The sequence below is a fragment of the Ovis aries genome, chromosome 11 (genome assembly GCF_016772045.2).
Source record: "Ovis aries strain OAR_USU_Benz2616 breed Rambouillet chromosome 11, ARS-UI_Ramb_v3.0, whole genome shotgun sequence".
Taxonomy (NCBI): Eukaryota; Metazoa; Chordata; class Mammalia; order Artiodactyla; family Bovidae; genus Ovis; species Ovis aries.
Window position 1 is genome coordinate 40,522,779 of NC_056064.1, and position 21,947 is coordinate 40,544,725.

Here is a 21,947-nt window from a genome sequence, read left to right on the forward strand (position 1 = left end):
GGACCAGGCGTGTTTCCTCCCCTGCCCTCTGGCTCCTTTGCAGTCTGACCTTGGGACCTACGGCCACGAGAGGGAACTAAACGAACCCTCAGTACCAGGCAAAACCTGCCCCCGCCCTGTCCTGCAGGGAGATGTTTATTTCCCCAGAGATGAGAATCCAGAGGCACGCTCTGCAGTGGTCACTGTGACGCACTTGAACAGCCCAGCAAGTGAATGCCCTGAGGCCGACGAACAATAGGCCAACGTAAGGGTTTCTCCACCTTCAAAGTGGAGAATGTGGGAGGCAGAGAGCTGACAGCCGCCGGGAAGTCTGAATCGAGCCACACACACTTGCCCGCACGCAGAGGAGCCCGAGGGAGAAGGAGCTCAGTTTGATTCACGCCTTAGTAGAGCTGCACTGGCTGCTGAGCGAGGGCTGTGAATCTTCTCTGCCGCAGGCCCCTTGTCTGGATCTCTTTCTGGGCCTCAGACAAGATAAATGACAAATGACAGGGAGGCTGGTGTTTGTGTGTGGTTTGTGTGTCTGTCTGTGTGATTTGTGTGTCTCTGTGTGTGTGGTTTGTGTGTCCGTGTGTGTGTGTGTGGTTTGTTTGTCCGTGTGTATGGTTTGTGTGGGATGTGTGTGTGTGTGTGTGTGTGTGTGACAAGGCTTCTACTTCCTGCAGGGCCTCTTTCCTGGGGTGGGGGCTAGGAGGGCTGACAGGGTTGTTCTTTTGAGTTAAGGAAGAGATCCCCCTTCTTCCTTGGGGGGTTTTCCTATGGGCTCAGACCAGGGAAACTGGGTCATTTGTAACCCATTTCTGGCAAAGAAAGCCATGGGCCCATCTGTCTATAGGGCTAACCTAGCCCCTTCTTCCCAACCTGAGACTGGGAGGCTCAGGGAAATGCATGCGTGCTGTGTGTGTTTGTGTGAGTGTAGTGGGGGGTAGCTTTCTACCCACTGAGAACACTCTCCAAATCTAGCTCCCAGCTATGTCATCCTTAGAACTCACCTCTCCCCTCCCTCCCCCCTGCCTTCTGCTCACCTCTCAGAATTGCTCCCCGCTCCCCATGTCATTTGCCTTAAACCCCTACCCTCAGAGGCCAGTTTCTTCTTCCTCGAACTGTTCACCCTCAACACAGAAATGCAACTGAGAATCTAGCATCCAGAGCGGATTCTTTCTTAAAAAAATCAGTTGCCTGATTTCCTTTGGAACCACTGCCATATTTCTTTTGCACTTCATTCTCCCCAGCCTAACGGCCAGGATGGAAACTACTGAAGAGGGAGAGGAGAGGTTCTTCTTAGGGACCTGCCGCAGGACAAGAGGGACAGAGCCTGCCTAAGAAGTGCTGAACAGTCTTGGATGGGGCTGGTGTGTGTGAGGGGGGATGTGTGCAAGCCAGTGTGGTGGACTGGGGGAAGAGCTCTGGATGGGAGCTTGAGAACCATCAAGTTCTACCATTGCCTAGAGCTCATGGGAGACCTCAGGAGAGTCATTTCCCTCTCCGAGCCTCAGTTGGCTCACCCATACAATGGGTGAGAAGCAGAGACTAATTTCAAAGTTGTCTTCCAGCTTGATTTATAAATTATAGGGGGATGGAAATGAATTTGATTTCCTTGTGGTTAGCAACTTTTTAAAATCTACCATTTATTGAACACTTTAACGATTACCAACAGTCCTTTTTAAGGATTTCCAAGCATTTTACATATAGGAATTCATTTACTGCTCAGAACCATCCTAAGAGGTAGGTTCTTTGGTCATCCACATTACGTGCATGCTAAGGCAAGTCAATTGTGTCCTACTCTATGCGACCCTATGGACTGTAGCCCACCAGGCTTCTCTGTCCCTGGGATTCTCCAGGCAAGGATACTAGAGTGGGTTGCTGTGCCCTCCTCTAGAGGATCTTCCCAACCCAGGGATTGAACTTGCGTCTCTTACGTCTCCAACATTGGCAGGTAGATTCTTAACCACTAGCGCCACCTGGGAAGCCCCATCCCCATTACACAGATTAGAAGACCGAGGCACAGAGAGACCAGCCCACATAGTGCGGCTGAGATTCAAACCAGGAGGTCTGGCTGCAGAGTCCGAGTTCCAGGCATTCCAGGCATTGTGCTACATGTTTGCCAAATCCTCTCCATTTTGCTGTTGAGAAATCTGAGACTCAGAGCAGTTGAGCAACAGCTGAAGGTCACACAGCTGGGAAACAGCAGAGATGAGAGTCCAAGTTGGCCAGGCTCCAGCGTCTCCACTCTCCCTCACCCACCTCCTGCAGTCCTGCCAGATCCTCAAGTCCCCAAAGCAAGTTTACCTACTTCCCCATGTTGCAGTGTCTCTTTAGGCAAATCAGTCCCTTCCTCGGACCTCAATTTTCCCAACTAGAGAATGATTAGAGGTTGGGCCAGCTGATCTTTGAGGTTCCTTGCAGCTCCATGAATCCATGGTTCAAGAGATGTGCAGCTTCAGGCTAAAAAGTCAGATTTATAGCCTGGGGTTGTACCTGAGAAGAAAGAGGGGGCAAGGCACTGGTGATGGAAATAAGGGGAGTTTCGGAGGAGTCGTGGGGCTGTGAACCATGAGGCAGATGAGAGAGAGAAAGAGAGAGGCCCTGGGTGTTCCCAGTGAGTCCCTTCCTTCATCCTAGGCCCCCTTCCCACCTCAGGGTAGAGAGCGTTGTGCAACCGAGCAGCGACCAGGCCAGCAGTGAGCCGAGGTCAGTGCTTTGAGACACAGCACTGTGGGGAATGGACACTGCTGGGGGTTTTGCAAATACTTGGAGGTATTTTAGAAAAACGTATGTGAAGCCGAGGTGGCGTGTTTGTGTGGTTGGCCTGCCTTCCTGCTCATGACGGCGCTGTTACATTCCTCCCCTTCAGGAAGGGAGGATATTCTCCCACGTGTACGTTCACTAGGATGCACACACCAGCGTTCCCACCCTTAGGTCCCGGCATGCTCCCCTCAAGGCCCGCAGCTGTGCTGGGGTCACCCCTCCCATCATGGCAGCTGCGCTGATTAATATTGATGTGGCTGCTGGTGCCATGGCTCCACGTGCCAGCCTCATCCTTCTCAGGGTGCCGGTCCTGGCTCAAGTCCAGTGCAGCCGGTGGAGGAGGGTACCGCAATGTGCTTATGAGATGAGAGAATGGGTTTCATTTCCAGGCAGGCTCTTTTCCCAGTGAGGCTCTTTTCGCTTTGGAAAATTATGGAGTCACCTTTTCCTGAGTGTCTCAGCTCCCTCCCACCTCCAGATCCTGAGCTATTACAGCGCCAGGTCCTTCAGACACCTCCTCATACATCACTGGCTGGACTACCCTCTCTGGCTTGGAGAAGCCGGGGACTGGGCAGGCATCAGAACACCCAGTGACATGGATCCTGGGCCTGTGATGGGGACAGTGGCTGTTCCTTGATCCCTTCCCCTCCACGATGGGTGTCCACACAATGGAAGGCCATTGTTGCAATAGTGGCCAGGAAGGGTCAAGGGCAGATCTGACTCCCAAGCACCCAGTACAGGATGTATTACCTGGGTCCCCTCTCAAGCCCCCTGGATCCAGGATGCCACGGCAGATGGGTGTTGGGGGAGGTCCTCCCTCTAAACACCATTTGGGAGCCTGGGGAGACTGACTAAGGGACAGGGGCTCCAGTTCCAGACTGAGCTGGGATAGATGAGCAGGACAGTGTGAAAGCGATTGAAGGGTCAGGGAGGGTTTCCAGGCACAGACGTTACAGGGACAACTTGGTTCTTTGCAGAGCTCGGCTCAGACTGTATGTCTAGATCACTGCTGACTGCACAGGCTTGGGTCCCGTGAGCTCTGGAAAGGTGTTTGCAAGCTGGACACCCTGTCCTTCTGCCCCTCCTACCTCGTTCAGCCACTCAGGGCCTGTGTCATTGGAAGGGTTCAGACCTTGTGGCTCTGAGCATCTCTGAACAATGAGGCCTGGGGGAGAAAAGGGCTGTGGGGGTGGTCAGGTGGGGTGTGGGGTTTGCAAAACAAGAACACACTCATTTGCCATTTACTGAAAAAACTTTTCCCCCTTTCTTTTAAAGTTGTTGTTTCCTCCAGGGAAAACTTTTATTTGTAATGAATAAAATGTGTTCTCTTAATGAACTGAAAGCAGAACAGGATGAGAGATGTTTTCTCCCTGTGGCAGAGAATAAAACAGCAGCTCATTGGCTGGCGGCAGGCAGCCACCCCCAGCCCTTAACCTTTCTCCTTGCCTGCTCCTCCCTTCGGAGCTGAGCTGAGACCTGAGATGGGCCGGCCATACTTCATCTCTGCCCCAGAATCGTGGCTGGGAACAGGGCTTAGGCAGGGACTGGCCTGTGGGAAGCACCACACCCCTTCAGCGTGGAGAGCCTGAGGAGAGGTGGCAGGCGAGGGCTCAGCATGCTTTTAGGGGGCTTGGAGGCTGCCGATTCTTGCTGGCTCAGATGGCAGAGGAAAAAGAGAGATGGAGGCAGGGATTCAGAGAGTTAGTTTGACCCACTGGGATCCCTGTTCCCCTGCTCAGGCGAGAAATCTCCCCATGGTCTCTGGTCTCTGGAAGACCTTGCCTTGAGTCTTGGGGAGGACTTCTTTTGAGAAGAACATTGATCTGGAATACTTGCTGGGCCCCTTCCACCACCTAGATCTCACCAACACCTGCTCCCCTTCACTTCGCGAGGTGTGAGCTGTTTCTTGACTTTCACCTCTGGTTTTGGGGTTTAGAGGATAATGGTCTTGGTTTTGGAGTGTTGCAGGATCTGGGGTAGCTTATCAACCACGTCTCTTTGCAGACTTGGTTGAGGTAGCTAGCGAGGGTAGGCGTTCTTCTCTCTTCTGTGGCTCAGGTTTTTACCACGAGATAAACCTTAATGGCCAGACTGGCCTTTCCCTCAGCAGCTGTTGGATCTTCTGCTCCGTGTCCCCGATCTGAGGGGCCCTGGGAGAGGTCCCTCTAGTCCCAGTGGAGGTGCCTCCTACGGGGAGAAGGTGGTGGTGGTCTCAGCCTCCACGCTCATGGAGGACCGCCGGGTGTGCCGGCAGGAAGACCACTGCCTGAGCCGCTCCTGGCTGAGGCAGCCCAGGTCCTTGAAGAGCTTGAAGAGGTCGCTGCGGAACTTGACGCCGATGAAGGCATACAAGAAAGGGTTGACGCAGCAGCGGACACAGGCCAGGCTGTAGGTGACATCGTAGGCGATGTTGAGTTGCTTGCTGAGCTCGCAGCTGGTGCCGCTGGTGATGTTGAAGTTGGCCACTGTTTGGGCCAGAACCACCCCATTGTAGGGCAGCTGGAAGGCTACGAAGACCACAACCACAGCAATGATCACCTTGATGGCCTTGTTGCGCTCGAAGTTGCGTGCCTGGAGCAGGGTGCGGATGATGACAAGGTAGCAGAAGCTCATGGCCACCAGGGGGATCAGGAAGCCTACCACCATCTGGGCCACCTGGATGGTGATCAAGGCCTCCACGTGCTCGGTGATGAGGGAGCACCGCAGTGCCTGCTCACTGCTGCTCTTCTGGATCCCGCTGTACATCAGCTCTGGGGTGGAGAGCACCATGGCCAGCATCCAGATGCCCAGGCAGGAGAGCTTGCTGATGAGAAGGACGCGTGCACGGTGGCGGTGGGCCGAGACAGCCTGGACGATGGCGACGTAGCGGTCGATGCTGATGCATAGCAGCAGGAGCATGCCGCTGAAGAAGCTTATCTTGTAGATGCCAAAGATGAGCTTGCAAACGTGGACCCCAAAGACCCAGGACTTGGCTGCGCTGTATGCCCAGAAGGGGAGAGTCAGAAGGAAGAGAATGTCTGCCAGGGCTAGGTTGAGCAGGTACGTATCAGTCATGGTCTTGAGCCTCTTGAAATAGATGTAGGTCAGCATGACCAGCCCGTTGCCCAGAAGGCCCACGAAGCAAATGATGGAGTACATGATCGGGAGGAACCAGGCTTTAAAGTTCCGCACGTCCTTCTTGAAGCACACGGACTCGTACAGCGTGTAGTCCACCGTGGTGTTGTCTCCGATGTAATCGTCCGTGACCTCATCTTGGCAGAGGCACACCTGCAGGGAAGGAACATGCTCCAGCTTAGCTGAGTGGGTTGAAATCTCACTGCCCTGGGACTGTCTGGAGCAGTGGTTTCAAACTGTGATCAGTATCATCTGCGAATTCTTAGACACCCTTCTGAGACCCACTGAACCCAAATGTCAGGAGCTGAGGCCCAGGAATCTGTTTTTCTAAACTTTCTAGGTGATTCTTCAATTTGAAATTGGTGGTTTCTCAAATTTTAACATGCTCTTGAACTTGGGGATTTGGTTCATATGATGTAGGAGGATGGGGTGAAGCCTGGGATCCTGCATTTCTAGTCAGTAGGAAGTCTTCTGAGAGACTTGATCTTACAGGTGTTAACGGCAGACTGGAAATGGTCTAGGTTTGGGGGTCAAAGGAGCCTTTGCCTGGTTAAGTGTACTTCGTCTCTCCAAGCCTCAGTTTTCTCATTCGGGAAATGGAGATGAATACTATCTCATTCCCATGGTTGTTGTGAGGTTCCTAACTTGGATTCTGGCATCCTTTTGTCTTCATGGAACTTTGGTTTTGCCTGCTGGAAACTCCAGAAAAATGGGATGGTAGGTCTTTCTTTTTGAGTCTCCTTTGGAATCTGGTAGAAAGAACTTTGCAAGGGAGGAGGCCTACAAATATACCCCAGCTTTGGAGGGAAAACCCACTTGGGCTAAGGTTGAGGAGGGCCCAGAGTGAGAAGGTGGTGGTGGTTATAGTCGCTAAATTGGGTCCAACTGTTTGCGACCCCATGGACTGTGGCCCACCAGGCTCCTCTGTCCATGGGATTTCCCAGGCAAGAACAGTGGAGTGGGTTGCCATTTCCTTCTCCAGGGAATCTTCCTAACTCAGGGATCGAACCTGTGTCTCCAGTATTGCAAGTGGATTCTTTACCCCTGAGCCACCAGGGAAGTGGAGTGAGAAGAGAGGAAGGCAAAACTCTGTTAAGAGGCCACAACACCCTGAGTTGGGGCAAGATGCTGTGATCATGGGTGGTGAGTGACTGGAAGGCTTATGGATCCCTGGGGCCCCGGGCACAGAGACCAGCAGGCAGCAGGAGCTCAGGCGATGCAGGCCCAAGTGGATGGCGGGGCCGCAGCCTCAGCTGTGAGTCCTCTTGGGCACAGGAAGGAAGCGCAGCCATATCTTCCCTCCATCTTCCCACCCTCTCCCCCTCTCCCCGCACCTTACTCCTCTCTCTTTTCCTTGCTGTCTCTTCTGGCACATTCCAAACAGTAGGGCTCACGTGTTCATGGTATTTTTTAGGCTATCTGCAGGGCAGGGTGAAGGTTCAGGCAGACGGCTGTGATTTGATCAATGAAGGAGACACATGGGGTAGCTGAGCTGTGTGGGGCAGGGAGCTGGGCTGGAAACTGTCTCAGCAAACTCCTGGTCCGTCCTCTGGGAATGGGGCCCTGGGCAGCCCTGTATGATGGATTTACACCATTGGGAAACTGGAGGGACTGTAGAGGTGATGAAAGGAGGCTCTTCAATGGGACTGGTTCAAGGTTACTCAGCCAGAACGGGAACCCAGTCTCCTGATTTGCCTGTATTATCCTGGCTCTTGCTCACTTCCACATTCTGGATTCATCACTGTTCTGTGTGGGGACAGGGTGAGGACCAAATCATATCCTGAAGCCTTTTTTGGGCCATTGCTATCTTGAGAAGAGATGTCAGTGGCAACCCTTTCCTCTTTTCTGGGTACGACTGCAGCCTGGGAGGCCTGCCAAAGGCTGGCTGTCCTTGGCTGCCCAGGGTAACACCCAAGACCTCAGATCTGGACATAAGCGGGTTCTGGGCTTCGGTGGGCAATACACCCAGCCTCTAAGACATGTGCTTCCCACTGCCCCGTTCTGCCTCCTTTTTCTCTTCTTCGTACCTGCCCCACCCCTCACCAGGGGCCACCAGGCTTGATGTCTCTGTAGCCCACAGCTCCACCACATCCTGCCCCATCTGAGCCACCCCCATCTCCCCAGGTAAAGAAGGAGATGAGCCCAGCTGTCCCTCATCCATTCCCCAACCTTCCAGCCTCCACTATTAGCATTCCAGCCCTCTGGAGCCCTGGGAAGAGGGGAGACAGTGGGGAGGGAGGGCTGGTGGGGAAGGGGGCCAGGCTGTAGGCTACAACCCAAGCTCCAGGAGGTCTCTGGGATGGGTTTTTGGGAACAGTGCCCAGCTTGGGGCCTGCCTCTGGCCAGAGCTCCTGGAAAACTGCCTCTCTGGCCTCCAGACCTGGGGAGGAGCCAAATTCTGAAGCATTGCCTCTCCAGCTCTGGCCTCAGCCGCCTCCTCTGGCTCCAAGAGAGCTCCCAACCCCAGCAAAGTCGGGGGAAGAGTGGATTTCTAACTCTGGCACTTGGTGGGTGTGGATTTTCTGTTTCCACATCTGGGATTGAGAAGCTGAGACCTGTAAGCTGGTGGCCTTTGCTCCAGAGTTCTGGGCCCCCCTGAAGGATGGGTTTCATCCACCCTCTGTCACCCCAGGGTCCCCATCCTCCCCTCCCCTTCCCCCAGTGAGGCTCAGATCAGTCTATTTCAGAAAAGGGAACTGGGGCTTCGAAGGGAGCATTTAGCTGGAGATCTTGGGAGGAAGACATGTTTGGGGTGATAGGATAGTAAGCTGCCCGCAGGTTCTTTTCTCATCTTACATATGAAGATTTGCACTCCTGGGTGTGTGGGCACATATGTTCCAGACCCAGAAACCTCACAGCCTTTGCTGTTTTGCAAAGCAAAGAGCTCTCTCCAGGAACTCAGGAGTCTACTTTTCTATCTCCTGGGTGGGGATATTGGAAGTGAAGTGGGGAAGGCAGGGTAACCTGCTTTCCCAAAAGTTTTAATTGAAATGGAGTAAAGGAATTCAGAGAACACCTGTGGCTTTCCAGGGTTACTCAGAAGATGGAGAGGGTGGCCATCAGCTTAAAGAAGACCAAATTTGTGCCTGGGTCTATTTCTTTCCAGTAAGTGCCCAGTGACTCCACCAGAACCACAGGGCCTGGGTTTGAGAAGGGCTAGGTTTGCTGAAGGGCATTTGGGAGAGGGAATGGAGCTTTCCTTGGCAGGCAGGACACCTCACCTGGAAAATGACGAGGAGGGCCACCACCAACACGTTCTTCATTGGCTTCCCTGAAGAGACAAGGTAGGAAAGTTATTGCTCAGCAGGACTGGCTCTTTGTTATGAAAAAACCCCACAGAGCCAGGGAGAACGTGGGGAACTTTCATCACAGGCTCTGGACACAGCATTTGAGAGCATGAGAACGAGATTGTGCCTTGGAGCACCTGGCCAGCGGCCCAGGCTCACTGCCTTCACCTCTGCTTCCTCCTCAGCTCCAGAAAGGGTCCTGGAAAGGAGGGGGATCAGAATGCAGGGCAGGCGCTCCCTCTCCGCTTGGCTCTTCAGGGTCTCTTCTGGAATAGGAAAGTCCATCCTGGCCCAGATTATCCCTCAAGGCTGAGCTTCAGCTGACCTTGACTCCTGCGTCTGGACGATCCCCTCCTATTCCATGCTATGCAGGAAGCAAGACCCTGAGGTGGTGGAGGTGGTGTGTGTGTGTCCCGCCCTGCTCTGGTGCCAGGAGGCAATGGGGAGCATTTTTCCTGCACCCAGTGGGTGGGCAGCCACCTATGAAGCCCTGACTGTTTCCTGGTGGAGGCTGGCTGAGGAGGTAGACTACTTTCACAGGGCTGCATGAAGGAGCATTCCTTACTGCCTCTCAGTGGCAAATAGTAAAGTTCTTCTGGGACCCATGAGGCTCCCCCAAACACCCCTCATCTGGCTGTTGTCCATCCAGCACTCATTGGTGGTCCACCTGGCCCATGCCCCTAGCCTGCCTCTGGGCCAGGGACATCGTCCCTTTTACCTAGTTCAGGCCCATAAATGAGGAGGTGCCCAGAGACTGTGTGCTGCTGAGTGAGTGAATGAATGAATGACTTGTTTGCCCTTCTCCCAAGCTGCCCTGTGGGGACCTTGCCATGTGGCTGTGTGACAAGAGTGAGGCCATTCCCCAAGGTCGCTTGACTAGCACGGATATGTTTTCTTTAACTTGCTTCTAATCTAGGGCCTTGGTGAAAGAGAAAAATGGTGGGAAGGAGTCAGAGGCTGGCTACTTTCTGGAAGCCAGGAGGCCCTCCTTAGTTCTGAATGGCAGGTTGAGAACCCAGGTTCTCCCAAGGCCTGATGTGAGCCCTGGAAGCTCAGTTCTGCTTGGTGGCTGAGTTGAGAGCTGGACTTGGAATTTATTTCTTCCAGGGGGTCAAACAGGGGAGACCAAGTGAGTCGACAAGGTGATTTATACAGAAGTCTTATCTCACTTAAAGTCTGAGAGCTGTGCCCTATTCATCTCTGTAAAACCCCTTCCTATAATTGGACCAGCCCATGGGAGACAGTAACTGTGATGCCAGGAATGAATATAAGGCAGGACTTGCTGACCCATCGCACCTCTAGTCTCAGGAGGGTCAACAGACCAATGCTTGGGACCCTGCTTCTAGCACCTTCTGGAGGCTCAGGGCTCCCTTCAAGCAAGCAAGGAATCTTACTTCCCAAGATGCCGCAGCACAGGGCCAGAGGGTCCGTGTGCTTGGCCACAGCACCACCTGCTGGAAATGTTATGACATGACATCCAAGTTGCCATTACCCAGGGAATTTACCTAAGACAGAAATTCTGGGGTTGGGGTGTCTTGCAGGAAGGAGGAAGGGCATGGAGCCACATAAATAAACAGGCATTTCTCCCGTTATACTGCACATTACTGCTAGGCACATCTTCCTCAATCATAGCTCTGATGCCAACCCCCATTGTGGCCTCCTGCTAAATCCTTAGGATCTCTTTACCAGTCCTAAGGATGGCAGCCTGATGCTGAGCGTGGCTGTCCAGCCCTCCACTGTCTACTTGGACCTGCCTTCCTAGCCTCATCTTCTGTTTCTGGGGGCAGGAGTTGTCATCCCCAGCTTGCCCCTGAGTATTTGCAGTCTTGGGTGGGAATGGATTTTTGTGCAACATCAAGGCTCCCCTCTCTCATCCCCCTTCCTTGATGAATTGTCCCTAGAGCCCTTGAGCTCGAGTCCACATCTCTACCCTTAAGCACACTCTCCTGTGGTCCAACGAGCTGCCCAACCTCCACTGACTCATCTTGATGTGAAGTGCTCGAGGTTTCTTTAAACGTACCAGTCTTACGGTTACTCTAGAGAAAGCCTGCTCTGACTGTCTGAGAACTGAGAAACCTCAAGATTCTGATGTCACAACGGGTGAAACATGAGGGGTAAGAGTTGTGTTTCTATTTCACTCCATCAACCTTCTTTCCTGGGCCTTCTCTCAGTCCTTTTGCCACTGGCTGGGGTGGGGGGGGGGGCGCCTCAGGAGGGGCGCTAGAGGATGTGCGTAGGTGAGGTCTCCTTCCAGGTGTGTTGGAGAAGGTCGTTGAGCAGGGATCCTCTAGGACCAGCATAGGCTGTTTTTCAAGAAAGGTGACCAAACAGGAACTTGGGGAAACTCTGGTGTGAAGCAGAGGGGGCCTGGTCAACGGCCTTGACTCAGATGATTGTTGTCTGTTACAAAGTCATAAAGCAACTGGCCTTGGGCAGCCACCGGGGTGGGGCCAGAGAAGTTGGGAATCTCAGGGGCTGAGGAGCGGTTGAGTGATGCATTGGGTATTTTCTGAGTTCTTGAGTTTCTAGTAATGATCACAACGAAAAGGAAATTCCCTAGAACTCCAACCTTAGCTCCCAGTGAGAGAAACTAGAGATTAGTAACTTTCCCAAAGTCACGCAGCCGGCTGGTAGTGTAGCTGGGCTTTGAATCCATTTAATTTCAGAAACCACACTCCCAATTCCTCTTCCGTGCTGCCTCTCAGACTTTATGTTCCTTTCTCTCCTAATATCCTGTGAGTTACCCCTTGTGAGTCTCATTCTATATTTCAGAAAATAGAGGCTCAGAGAGGTTAATCCACTTGTTTGGGTCACACAGCTGCAAAGAGATGGTCTGAGATTTTTGAATGGAAATCCTGCTACTTCATTTCTGTTGAGTCTGTTGTGTATTGGAGCCTCTGTGGAGCATCAGGGGAATCCACACTCTCCTCCATCTATTGGTCGCTTGTTCTGTTGACTCTATCCCTGTAACATCCCAGAGCTGGCCCCACTTCTACCCTGACATAAGGCTTTGCCACCCCAGATCTCCTCTGAAACACAGACCACAATATTTAACTCATCTAACTGAAACAAACAAAAAAAAATCTTCACTGGTTTCTCATTGCTTTCAGTAAAAAAGCCCAAAGTTTTTCAGCAATGCCATACAGAATCTTAAAGATGGACCCTGCCTGTCTGTCCTACCTCCCTTCCTTCTCAGTACAGCCAGGTTCTATACATCCTTCTCAACTTGCCTCTTTCTTGTCTCTATTAGCTTTTATTAGAGCTGACCAGCTGGGAGCCTGTAGGCTGAGTCCACAGGATATTCTGCTTTGTTACATGGAGTTTTAAAAAAAATTGGATTTGGATGCCTTTAGGTGGGGCTAACCTCTGAATCACTCCACTGTCCTTCACTTGCTATATCTTATGCCCATTCCCTCAGTTACATTTCTGGCAATTGAGCCATTGAGATCGCTAGTCCTGCTACCTCCTAGGCCCCTTGCTTCTCCTTGTCTGCTTCGAGAACTCCTACACATCCTTCAAAACCCAGCTTAAATGCCCCGTGACTCATAGTCACTGTTCGTTTCTTTAGGTTTCACAATTGCCCTCCTTTTACCCCATCAGCACTCTCTCTCCCCCTCTTGCAATGGGTCATTGACACATGTGTCTCTCCCTACACCAGACTGGTCCTGCCTGAATTCTTCCATCAATAGCAGTTGACTGAAAGTACCAAGCAAAGAGGAGAGATTTCCCAACAGCTCCCCCAGGCTGCAGGGTTCCCCTCTTCCCCAGTCAGGCTCCCCAAAGGCCAGAAGGGATTGGCCCTGAATTTCTTCAACTTCTCCCTCTGCCTCTATTTCTGGCTGAGCTGTGGGAAATGAGTATCTCATGGCTCATTTTTTTTCTTCTCTGCTTTGGAAAATTCTAACTGAAGTCTTAGGCCCCATTTCTTAAAGATGGACAAAGAAGGCACCTCGGGCTGCCCATTCAAATCGTGAAAAAGGCCTGCTCAGCTCTGGGTTCTGGCGTTTCTCATTTTGTGTAACAGAAACTCTACCCCTCACCCACCTCAGGCGCCCTGCTGGGCTGACAAAGATGAAAAAAAAACCAGATCCTTTGTGGCTCATGTCATACAAACGGCCCAGAGCCATGGAGCCTCATCTGAGTAAAATGTATCAGTGATGTCCCCTCCACCAGTATTTGGGGCTCAGTCGGCCGTTGGGGCTCTCTCGAATTGAGTGAACAGTAACAACAGCCTTTTATTCTGGAGACATGTCCTGCATTAAAAGGACCTCCTTCCCCCATTAATGCCTGTGAGTCTAGCACCCCAAACCTAGTCCTTGGGAGGAGGACCCTCCGTGCTGTGCTGTGGCTGCTCTCACGGGCTCATCAAGTCAGCGACGAGCATCTCTCTCTGACTCTCTGCTCAGTCGTTCCACAGCTTGAAATTGGCTGACAGCTTGCAATCGGCTATGATGGGAGAATTTACACCGTGGCAATTGGCAAGCACTACATATCAGGGAGCTGGTTCTCTAGCCTTTACTGGTGCACCGCGGGGACCTGCTTGGTTTCTTTCACAGAGGTCAAACAGAGGGGCAGGATCGGGGTCTCCAGGGGACAATGTCTGCATTCTGGTACCATAGTTAGTAGGGGTGGATGTCTGGGAAGTGGGATTAGTGGGCAAGCTGCTGGGAGGAGGGGAAGTTGGAAGAAATTTTTAAAAACTAAAATCAGAGTTCTTGATGCCATTCATTCATTCCACAAACCTTTTTCTGCTCACACCTCCAAAGCCCCTGGGAATCAGAGGTGCAAGAATCAAAGCCTGCCGTCCAGGAGTTCTGGGTTGGTGGGTGCAAGAGCCACTTTAGCCCTTTGACAGCTGTTTGCTAAGTCGACCCTAGGTTCCGAGTGGGCGGGAAAAGCCGACATGAAGGCAAGAGGCTGTGGTGTGATGGGGAGGGGTGTGAGGACAGCAGAGGATGAACAGGGAACCTTCACTTTTTAAAGCCAACCCCTTGTGGCTTTGAGGCTGCTGTGGTGTTTATTTGCTGGTGAGAACAAGCCGTCCAGGAACCTGGCCTTTGTAGCCTCAGCTGACTCTTAAGCTGAGATTTGTAAATGGGGTGTCCGGAGCTGGGTGAACCCCTAAGAACCTGCTTGGGGCTTCCCTTGGACTCCCTCTAATTAAGACCAAGGTTAGACCAGAGGATGGATTTTGGAATAATACTCACTTTTTAGGTAGAAAAAGTGAGTGAGACTGGGAGCTGAGTTGGAGGCCCTGGCTGTGACTTCAGCTGAAGGCCCCTCGTGGTCTCATTTTGTGTTGCCCATTCAACCTTTGACTGGCAAGAGGCAACCGCCTCCCCGTGGGATGTGCAGCAGAGAGAAAGTAAGCGCAGCTCGTGTTGCTAGTATAGTGTCATTTACATAATGCACTCACCTTGAATCTGCCCCTTGTCATAACCCTAAGAGAGCAGACAAGCTCAGCCTGGGAGAGAGGTGGGAATGGCAGGCAAATGGAGGGTCCTGAACCCTCCAAGATTTCTCTGATGAAACGGGGCCCCCGGGAGCCTTCCCCATCACCCCCTGGCTAGCTAGAGCAGGTGCTGTCCAGATCTGTACCACCCCAGCCCTGGCACCTTCTGCAGAACCTACCATTCTTGGTAGCAATGGTCACCCCCTTCCCTAGGTCCGAAAGAAGTACCTGGAGGAACAGGGGTGCACGTTCTCTGGGAGGAGCCACTGATTCCCACCAAAGCCACCTGGTTCCTCCGGGAGGCTCCCCCATGCCTTCCACCCCATCCTCCACCCCCATTCCACAAAGTCATTCTGGCCGTCCAAGTGACCCCGGGAACTGCTATCTCTCTCACTCGGGGGAGGCTCACTCACCCAGGTCCATGATTCTCTTGGCGGCTGAAACCACACAGGAAGGTTGTGCCGGGGCTCTGTCTGGGGAGGATGTGGTTCTAGCCCCTTTTAAGCTGTGAGAGGAGCCACCCTCTCCTCTGCCCCTCCCACCCCCGCTCCTCCCCTCTCTGGCCTCACTCAGGGTCTGGGCTTAGGTGGCTTCCTGGGACCAAAGGGTGTGAGGGGTACGAGAAGGTGAAAGAGAGTGACAGCCCACTCACCAGTCATAGGATCATGAGTCACTGGGTCATTTACATTCAGAAAGCCCCCCTTGCAGACTCAGGGCCCCGCCCAAGGCAGGGGAATGAAACTATTTATTGGTCTGATAAATGTTTACACCCTAGGTATCACATGCCAGGGAGTTGGAGATAAGTGAAAGATCTGTCCCCATCCTTCCCTTGCCCAACTCAGTGTCACAGGGGACTACATTTCCCAAACTGCTTTGCCATCTGGCTTTTGGGTAGGTTTGGCCAATGGGAGGCACTGACAGATGTTGGAAAGCAGAAGAGGAGGGATGTGCCAGGATCTCCTTCTTTTTTTTGAAATTTACTTTACGATATTGTGTTGGTTTCTGCCACACATCAACATGAATCAGCCATCGGACCAGGCTGTCTTTTTTCTTCCCTTTTTTTCTTTTCTTTCATTTTCTTTACGCTTTCCTCTCCTCTTCTTTTTCTTTCCTTTCCTTTTAAGTACAATGTTATTGCGATATAGTTCACAAATAAATTCACCCTTTTAAAGAGTACCAGTCAAAAAAATTTTTTTTGGTATATTCACAGAGTTGTGCAATCATCACCACAATCTGTTTTGGAACATTTAAAATAGTTTCCCCCTGAAAAACCACACCTCCTCCACCTTTACTCATTAGAAATGACTCTCGCTATCCCCTCCATCCCCACCCCCAGCCACTGGCAACAACAAATCTACTTTCGTCTTTTACAGACTTGCCTATTCTAGACATCTCACACAAATAGAACTATTCTCTATGTGGCCTTTGTGTCTGGCTTCTTTCACTTAGCATAATGATTCCAAGGTTCACCCATGTTCTCATATATATCGATACTTCATTCCTTTTTATGTCTCACTAATATTCCGTTGTATGCCTATACTCCATTTGGTTTCTCCATGATGAGTTGGACGTTGGGGTTGTTTCCAATTTTTGGCTATAATGAATAATGGTGCTAGGAACATTCATAGACAAGTTTTTGTGTGGATATATGCTTCTTTTTCTCTAGAGAACATGCCTACGAGTGAAAATGTTGGGTAATATTGCAACTACATGTTTACCATTTCAAGGAACTGTCAAGCTTTTCCCAAAGTGGCCTCACCATTTTTCATTCTCATCAGCAACGTATGAAGGTTCTACATCCTCAACAAAACCTGTTCTCTATTTTATTGTTGATGCTCGCCATCCTAGTGGGTGTGAAGTGGTTTTGCTTTGCGTTATCCTAATGACTAATGACGGCGAGTACCTTTTCATGTGCCTGTTGGCCATCTGTGGGCTTCCCTGGTGGCTCAGTGGTAAAGAATCCGCCTGCCGACGCAGGAGACATGGGCTCAATCCCTGGGTTGGGGAAGGGCAACCCTTCCCCTGGGGAAGGAAATGGCAACCCACTCCAGTATTCTTGCCTGACAAATCCCATGGATAGATGAGCCTGGCAGGCTACAGTCCATGGGGTTGCAAAAGAATAAGATAAGACTTAGCGACTAGACAACAACAAGACAACATTGACCACTTGTAAATTTTACTTGGAAAAACGTCTATTTAAGTCCTTTGACCACTTTAAGGACTTCCCTGGTGGCTCAGAAGGTAAAGCGTCTGTCTACAATGCGAGAGACCTGGGTTCAGTCCCTGGGTTGGGAAGATTCTCTGGAGAAGGAAATGGCAACCCACTCCAATACTCTTGCCTTGAAAATCCCATGGATGGAGGAGCTTGGTGCAGGCGACTGTCCATTGGGTTGTTTGCTTTTTTACTGTTGAGTTCAGGGAGTTTTTTATATAGTCTTGATACAAAAGCTTTATCAGATACATGACCTATAAATATTTCCCCCCAGCCTGTGGATTATCTTTATTTCCTTCATGGTATCCTTTGATGTACAGAACTTTAAAATTATGAATCGAATTATATTTCTTTATTCACATACTTTTTGTGTCATATCTAAGAAAACAGTGCCTAATTCAAGTCCACGAAGATTTATTCTTATCCTTCTTTCTAAAAGTTTTATCATTTTAGTTCTGACATTCATTTTGAGTTAGTTTTTGTGTGTCATGCATATTCCCTTCTAGTCCAAGTTTGTTGAATTTTGTTAGATGCCTTTTCTCTGCCCACTGAGATGATAATTTTTGTCCTTTATTCTATTAAATATGGTGTATTATAGACACAGACTTTAAAATGTTAAACCAAAGTGAATTCCTGGGATAACTCACTTGGTCATGGTGCATAATCTTTTTTTTTTTCCCTTATGTATGTTGCTAGATTTTTGTTGAGAATTTTGGCATCTATATTTATAGGGGATATTGGTAAGTATTTTTATTTTCTTGCAATATATTTTTGTGGTTTTGGTATTGGGTAAGTCTAGTTGAGGATTTGTCAATTTTGCTGATCTTTTCAATGTACCAACTTTTGGTTTTATTCACCTTCTCTATTTTTCCTATTCTCTATTTCATTTAAATAAATAGTTCTAGTCTTTGTTACGTTCTTCCATCTTTTTGAATCAGGTGTAGTGTGTTCTTCTTGTTCTGATTTTTTAAGGTAAAAGCTTAGGTTCTTTATTTGAGATCTTTCTTCTTTTTTCTAATACAGCCATTTACAGTTAATAGGCATTGTAAATTTCTAAGTACATTGTTAGCTATATCCCATAGGTTTTAAAATCTTTAATTGGGGGTGAGGATAATTGTTTAACAATGTTGTGTTGGTCTCATCCCATAGTTTTTTATATGGTGTGTTTTCATTTTTATTCATCTCAAAGTATTTTCCAGTTTCTTTCCCTGTGAATTCTTCTTTGACCCATTGATTATCTAAGAGTGCATTGTTTAATTTCTGCATATCTGTAAATTCTTCAAATTTCCTTCTGTTATTGACTGTGGTCAGAGAACATACTTTATATGCGATTCTTTTAAATTTATTGAGATTTGCTTTATGCCCTAACATATGGTCTATCTGCGTTCCATGTGCACCTGAGAAGAATGTGTATCCTGCTGTTGTTGGGTGAAGTGTTCTACAGATATCTAATAGGTGCAACTGGTACATAATATTGTTCATGTCCTTTATTTCCTTATTGATCTACTGCCTCATTGTTGTATCCATTATTGAAAGTAGCGTATTGAAGCCTCTGACTATGATCGTTGAATTGTGTGTTTCTCATATTTCTCCCTCCAATTCTGTCAATGTTGGTTTCATTTATTTTTGGTCGCTGTTGTTTCGGTGTGTGTCTGTTTACTTGTTACGTTCTCTGGATGGATGGCGCTTTTTAAAATCATTATAACATATCCTTTGTCTCTGCAAACAGCTTTTGTCTTAAAATCTATTTTGACTGATATTAGTATAGCCTTCCCAATAGTTTGAGGGGTAAATATTTGCATATTTTTCCATTGCTAAGATATTTCCTTTCCCTCTCTGCTTCCAGCAGCCAGTGGCATCCCCAGCCATGGCTGCATGTTTTTGAACCCAGAGTCCATCAGCCAGCCCCTATCTCTGTGGTGCCCCTATCTCTGTGGTGCCCCTATCTCTGTGGTGCCCCTATCTCTGTGGTGCCCCTATCTCTGTGGTGCCCCTATCTCTGTGGTGCCAGCACCTGATGAGTAACCTGCACCTTAGTTTCAACTCCTGCCCTATTTCCTGGGCTCTGGTAGCTCTACCTTTTCCTGTGTTTCTCCAGTTCTAGCGATGGTGGCAACTTCCTGCTGTTATTAATATCTGGGTGGCTTCACCATCCTCTGTTTGACTTATCAGCTCTTCTATCATCTGTGTAACTGACTCCCTATGTTAAATTCCTTTTGTCTGAAATACCTAGAGCAGGTCTTCCTTTTATTTTGCTTCCGCTCTGACTGATAGAAGATGATACCTATTCCTAAGGAGTTTAAGGCACAGTAATCCCTCCTTTCCATGGTTTTTCTTTCCGTGGTTACAATTATCTGTGGCCAACCATAGTCTTAAGATAGCAAATGGAAAATTCCAGAAAAAAAATTCCGAAATTTTAAATTGCATACCATTTTGAGTAATGTGATGAAATTTTGCACTGTCCTTCTCTGTCCCACCTGGGATCCCCAACCATTGACATCATCATTGCTTGATGATCTAGGGTCACTTGAAGCAGACAATCCTCCTTCTGATGATACCTCTACAGTAGTATAATGCTATGTTACAATGCCCATGTCATTCACCTAATTTCATCTCATCAGGTAGGTTATTTTATCATCTCACATCACTATAAGAAGGAGGGTGAGCACACTGCAAAAAGATATTTTGAGAGAGGAAGAGAGAGATCACAGTCACATAACTTTTGCTACAGTATATTGGTATACTTTTTCTATTTTATTGTTAGCTATTTTTGTTGCTGTCTTATCATGCCTAATTTATAAGTTAAATTTTATTATAGATATTTATGTATAGGAAAATATAGTAAGTATGATATATAGAGTTTTGTAATACTCATAGTTTCAGGTATCCATTGGGGGTCTTCAAACATATCTCCTACAGATAAGGGGGGACTACTGTGTAGAAAAAGTTAAGGCTAGATTGCATCCCTGTTGCCTACAGTTATGACTGAGGCCAAACATGACATGATGCTTTACCTAAAATGAGGGAAGGAAATCCAAGATTGAATAGGGCTGGAAGACAGGTGGACAAATAGATAGAATAGCTTTTCTTTGCCCTAAAGATATGAAGAACATTCAACTGGGATGCAGTACATTAAGCCAAGCTTTTCACCAGTTTTTTGTATGATCTTGGGTAGGTTGCTTCCCCTCTCTGGGCCTCAGTGTTCTCAAGTATGAAGTGAGGATATGGACTGCCTAGGAGATACCCAAACTTTGGCATCTGAGACTCTGAAGTGCAGAACTTTCTTGTGGCGTCCTATCCACTGCTTAACCAGTCTCTTTTATTCCAAATCCCCCAAATGGAGACCTGAGAAGCCCTCATGGAACTGGAACTTTCCTTCCATTCTAAAGATTCTGGCGGCTCCCATCACTGGTACTTGGGGGCTGCTCACTTTTAAAGATATAGACAATCTTTTGCACTAGGTGGGAAAGACTCTAGTGGGTTATATCTGGGTAGGGTGTTGGCAAGGAAGGGCAGAGCAACTTCAGTTTGGAACTATTCTAGAAGCTTCCTCTTGAGGTCTTTTTTTCATGTGCAAGATGTTTCTAAGAAAAATTGAGCTTAGAGGCAGAAGACCTGTGTTCCAGTCTTTCTCTGCTGGAATGTTTTATGTGGCTTCAGACAAGTCAGTTCCTCTCTCTGATTCTTGGATATCCACCTGAAAATAATGAGACTGGACCACATAATCTCCAGGCTCCTGTCTCAGGATAATCCTTATTGTCCTCAGGGATTTTCTTGGTTCTCCAGCCTCATATAGGCCCCAGAGAAGACCCCAGATAGCATCCACAGGACACAGGGCAGGACAGAAGAGCTCTGTGGTAGACGCGCCATGTTCCTAGGGGATAAAGGAAGCATCCTGATTCTGATCTTCTCAGAAGACTCAGCTGGATGCTAAGCTGTGGTGCCCACCCCAGACCTCTGCTCACTGTCCTTACCAACCTCTCCTACTCTGGCTGTGTGAACACGGCACACTTTGGGCTGGAGGCCTTCAGTTTCAGTTTCTTAGCTGATCCCTGAGCAAGGCACTGGGGATTCCCCAGTATTTCTCAACACTCTGAGCTTTCCTTCCACATGCTAGCATTCAGTTAGTGACCATTCACTCCTTCTGAGAGGGACAATATAGGAGGAACCTATGACTTTCCAAATGGCATCACATCCTTCGAGGTCCAGGCAGGCCCACCTTCTCTTTCTTCCCTCCTCTGAACACTCATAGCACTTAACTTCAAGGACACTCAAATCGCCATTTATAACAACAGCATGGGAGCTGTCTTCTATTCAAGCAGAGACGTTATGCTTCTTGGAAGAAAGATTGTGCTGTGTACATTTTTGGCTGGTCTTTGTATTGTGCCAAACAGTGCTGTGATTTTAAAAATATATTTTTAGGTCTTCTATGGTGGGTACAGTGGATAGAAATCCACCTGCCAATGTGGGGGGACACGGGTTCGATCTCTGATCTGGGAAGATTCCACATGCCTTGGAGCAACTAAGCCTATGTGCCGTAACTACTGAGCCAGTGCTCTAAATCCTCCAGGCTGCAACTACCGAGCCCACATGCTGCAAGTACTGAAGCCTGTGTGCCCGGAGCCTGTGCTCTGCAACAGGAGAAGCCGCTGCAATGAAAGTCTGTACCTGGCAGCAAAGAGTAGCCCCCACTCACTGCAACTACAGAAAGCTGGCACGCAGCAACAAAGAACCAGCACAGCCAAAAATAAAAAATAAAGTAAATAAAACATATATCTAATATCATTCACTTACGGGTGCCCTGGCTGTTATCCTCTCTCTCAGCCTGCTTGTTAAGACCATGTGTTGCATACCTAGGAAAAGATTTGAAGCCAGCCCCCTGAGACTGCTGCTTCTTTCCCTCTGGGTAATCTTTTTTTTTTTTTTTTTTAATTGTCTGGAGAATCTTAAAAGTCAAAGCAGGGACTCTGGAAGTGAAACTCCTTACCAGTGCTTGGGGACTGGTTTCTGTACCAAGGACTTGTCCACAAGAGAAGCAAATGCGTTGTGCTCACTTTTATCTGGGGCATCTTTGTACCACTTGGTCTATGGTTTTCCAAAGATCGATTGCCTTACAGAAATGGAGGCAGTTTGG

At 49.1% G+C, this 21,947-nt stretch overlaps 1 protein-coding gene and 1 long non-coding RNA gene across 5 annotated transcripts in view; one reads left to right on the top strand and one right to left on the bottom strand.

Annotated features, from left to right (window-relative positions):
- Window positions 1-1,603: 1,603 nt before the first annotated feature.
- Window positions 1,604-15,076, bottom strand: CCR7 (C-C motif chemokine receptor 7). 4 transcript variants are annotated; one of them, XM_042256728.2, is made up of 4 exons: window positions 15,015-15,076; window positions 9,084-9,133; window positions 7,197-7,608; window positions 1,604-6,015 (listed from the first exon to the last, which is right to left on the bottom strand). In XM_042256728.2, the coding sequence occupies exon 4, from the start codon at window positions 5,884-5,886 to the stop codon at window positions 4,936-4,938; it is 951 nt and encodes a 316-aa protein (XP_042112662.1). In that variant the 5' UTR covers window positions 5,887-6,015; window positions 7,197-7,608; window positions 9,084-9,133; window positions 15,015-15,076; the 3' UTR covers window positions 1,604-4,935. The 4 variants fall into 4 exon arrangements, with proteins under 4 accessions (XP_042112662.1, XP_060250878.1, XP_004012917.1 ...); XM_060394895.1 differs by having other exon boundaries at window positions 13,892-15,076; XM_004012868.6 differs by lacking the exon at window positions 7,197-7,608.
- LOC121820694 (uncharacterized) overlaps window positions 11,055-21,947 on the top strand; it is a 28,538-nt gene continuing 17,645 nt past the window's right edge. The window contains exon 1 of the long non-coding RNA XR_009595348.1: window positions 11,055-11,263. This is a non-coding gene — a long non-coding RNA (uncharacterized LOC121820694). The remainder of the gene's footprint in view (window positions 11,264-21,947) is intronic.